At 54.4% G+C, this 3,379-nt stretch overlaps 1 protein-coding gene across 1 annotated transcript in view; it reads left to right on the top strand.

Moving 5' to 3' along the window:
- The first annotated feature begins 365 nt into the window (after positions 1–365).
- Positions 366–3,379, top strand: part of LOC106819180 (membrane-associated guanylate kinase, WW and PDZ domain-containing protein 1-like) — a 10,505-nt gene continuing 7,491 nt past the window's right edge. The window contains exons 1-4 of the mRNA XM_014823831.1: positions 366–652; positions 1,126–1,314; positions 2,507–2,742; positions 3,103–3,355. Coding sequence (XP_014679317.1) covers positions 571–652; positions 1,126–1,314; positions 2,507–2,742; positions 3,103–3,355 — 760 coding nt within the window. The 5' untranslated portion in view covers positions 366–570. The remainder of the gene's footprint in view (positions 653–1,125; positions 1,315–2,506; positions 2,743–3,102; positions 3,356–3,379) is intronic.

A 3,379-nucleotide genomic window follows, 5' to 3' on the forward strand; every position in this document is an offset into this window, starting at 1 on the left:
AACGGCTAGCGAAGTGGTCAACGGTTAGCGAAGTGGTCAACGGCTAGCGAAGTGGTCAACGGCTAGCGAAGTGGTCAACGGTTAGCGAAGTGGTCAACGGTTAGCGAAGTGGTCAACGGCTATCGATCGTTTGTGGGGCACTAATTTTAGCAGCTGGCGTAGTGGTCAAAGAGTTAGTTAGCGTTAGGGTTCCTATATACAGATTATATACTATTCCTATATACTATATTCTGTATATATAGGGACCCTAGTTATCGTTCATCGGCGGCTAATCTGAGCGCGGGCACACACGCCCCCGTGGTGGCGCTGGTGGCGCGTGTGTCGTCGGCGGGTGGTGTGTCGGCTGTGTGTGGTGTGAGATGTTTGTGTGAGTGTGTAGTAACAGGACGCAGCAAGCGCGCGTGGCTGTACGTAGCAGGTTTTCTGTGATTCTCGTCGTATCTACTGGTGTCACAAGAGGTGCGTGTGTGTGTGTGTGTGTGTGTGTGTGTGTGTGTGTGTGTGTGTGTGTGTGTGTGTGTGTGTNTGCACTGCGGTGCGTGTGTGTGTGTGTGTGAGAGCTGGGTCAGCATGGTAGAGACAGAGTCACCGCAGCATGCGTATGATACAGGACTGCTACATGGGATACTCACCACTGTACTGCTGCGTGAAGGTGTGTTCTGCTATATAGCCCGCCCACCACCAGCCATCACCACTAACTACATACTGCATGCCTGCCTACACAGTAAAATACTCCCACTCTCTCTCTATTTCTCGCTGTCTCCCTCTTTTTGATTTTCTCTGTCTCCTGCTCTCTATCTCTCTCCTTCGCTCTCTATCTCTATCTATCTCCCCCTCTCTCTTGTTTGTCTCTCTCTCGCTCTCTCGTTCTCTGTATCTGATAACCCAATGCTCTACACGCTACCTGTACATACCATCAATGTCTACCTGTCCATTCCATGACTATCTACCTGTGTCACGTATCTCATACCTATCTCACCTGTGTCCCTCACCTGTGCAGAGAGGAAGCCGTACTTCACGCGGGACCTGCGCAGCATCTTTGCGGCGAGTTCATTGATGCTCTGCTCGTTAAGTCGCAGCGTGGCTTCCTGATTCACCATCTACCTGTGTTTCTCACCTGTGCAGAGAGGAAGCCGTACTTCACGCGGGACCCGCAGCATCTTCGCGGAGAGCTGATCGATGCTCTGCTCGTTAAGTCGCAGCGCGGCTTCGGATTCACGATCGTCGGCGGCGACGAGAGCAACGATGAATTCCTGCAGGTGAAAAACATCGTCCCAGACGGACCGGCCGACGTCGACGGGAAGCTGCGCACAGGTGAGCGATGAGGATGAGGATGAGGATAATTACAGGTGAGTGATGAGGATGCTGATGATTACAGGTGTGTGTGAGGATGCTGATGATTACAGGTGTGTGTGAGGATGCTGATGATTACAGGTGTGTGTGAGGATGCTGATGATTACAGGTGTGCGTGAGGATGCTGATGGTGTCGATTACAGGTGTGTCTGGTTACAGATGTACCTGAAGATGCGGTTGTCAACTAGCTTTGTCCTCGCTGCCCCCTCTATCCCACACTAACTCTCTCCATCTTACTGTATGAAATTTATAACCTCTCTCTCTTTCTCTCTCTCTCTCTCTCTCTCTCTCTCTCTCTTTCTCTCTCTATGTCTCTCTCCCTCTCTCTCTCTCTCTCTCTCTCTCTCATTCTCTCTCTATGTCTCTCTGTCTCTCTCTTTCTCTCTCTCTCTTTGTTTCTCTCTTTGTTTTTCTCTCTCTCTCTCTCTATCTGCTATAGGTGATGGGTTGGCGTTCGTGGACGATCAGTGTGTGCTGGGATACAGACACCAGCTACCTGCTCCCTCTCCCCCTCTCCCCCTCTCCCTCTCCCTCTCCCCTCTCCCTATATAAGATATATAACATCTCTCTATCTGCTGTAGGTGATGTGTTGGCGTTCGTGGACGATCAGTGTGTGCTGGGATACACGCACCAGCTACCCGCTCCCTCTCCCCCTCTCCCCCTCTCTCTATATAAGATATATAACATCTCTCTCTCTCTATCTGCTGTAGGTGATGTGTTGGCGTTCGTGGACGATCAGTTTGTGCTGGGATACACACACCAGCTACCTGCTCCCTCTCCCTCTCACCCTCTCCCTCTCTCCCTCTCTCTCTGCCCTCTCCCTATATAAGATATATAACATCTCTCTCTCTCTCTATCTGCTGTAGGTGATGTGTTGGCGTTCGTGGACGATCAGTGTGTGCTGGGATACACACACCAGCTACCTGCTCCCTCTCCCCCTCTCCCTCTCCCCCTCTCCCTCTACCCTCTCCCTATATAAGATATATAACATCTCTCTCTATCTCTATCTGCTATAGGTGATGTGTTGGCGTTCGTGGACGATCAGTGTGTGCTGGGATACACACACCAGCTATCTGCTCCCTCTCCCTCTCCCCCTCTCCCCCTCTCCCTATATAAGATATATAACATCTCTCTATCTCTCTCTCTGCTGTAGGTGATGTGTTGGCGTTCGTGGACGATCAGTGTGTGCTGGGATACACGCACCAGGATGTCGTCGCCATGTTTCAGCAGATCAGCGCCGGATCGCGGGTCCGACTCACCGTCTGCCGCGGATACCCGCTGCCCTTCGACCCCGACGACCCGAACACGGAGATCGTGACGACGATCGCCATAACGACGGCGCCGACGACGTCGCCACGGCAACGCGTGCCGTCGTACCGCGCCGCGCCGGCGGCCCCCCACCCCGCAGCGGCGCGGGCGGACGAGGAGACACAGAATGAGGAAGCCCACTCGCCGCAGCATCTTCCTCCGCATCCTGCGCAGCATCCTCATCCGCAGCATCCTCATCCCGCACAGCATCCTCATCCGCAGCATCTTTCTCATCTGCAGCATCCTCCTCATCTGCAGCATCCTCATCCGCAGCCTCCTCTTCATCCGCAGCATCCTCATCCCGTGCAGCATCCTCATCCCGCGCAGCATCCTCCTCATCCGCAACATCCTCCTCATCCGCATCCCGTGCAGCATCCTCCTCATCCGCAGCATCCTCCTCATCCGCATCCCGTGCAGCATCTTCCTCTGTATCCCACGCAGCATCCTCATCCGCAGCATCTTCCTCCGCAACATCCTCATCCCGCTGCGGAGTTCATCACCGTCCCGCTGCGGAAGGGAGGAAGCGGGTTTGGCTTCACGCTGACGGACTCCGCGCGCGGCCAGGTCGTGAAGAAGATCCTGGACAGAGGGCGCTGCCACCGCGAGCTGCGGGAGGGAGACCTGCTGGTGGAGGTCGGGGGAGCGGACACGAGGATGGCTTCTCACGCGTGCGTCGTCGAGATGCTGAAGAGATGCTCGCAGCATCACGAGACGGTCA

This window comes from Priapulus caudatus, unplaced genomic scaffold (assembly GCF_000485595.1).
Source record: "Priapulus caudatus unplaced genomic scaffold, Priapulus_caudatus-5.0.1 Scaffold2931, whole genome shotgun sequence".
Lineage (NCBI taxonomy): Eukaryota > Metazoa > Priapulida > Priapulimorpha > Priapulimorphida > Priapulidae > Priapulus > Priapulus caudatus.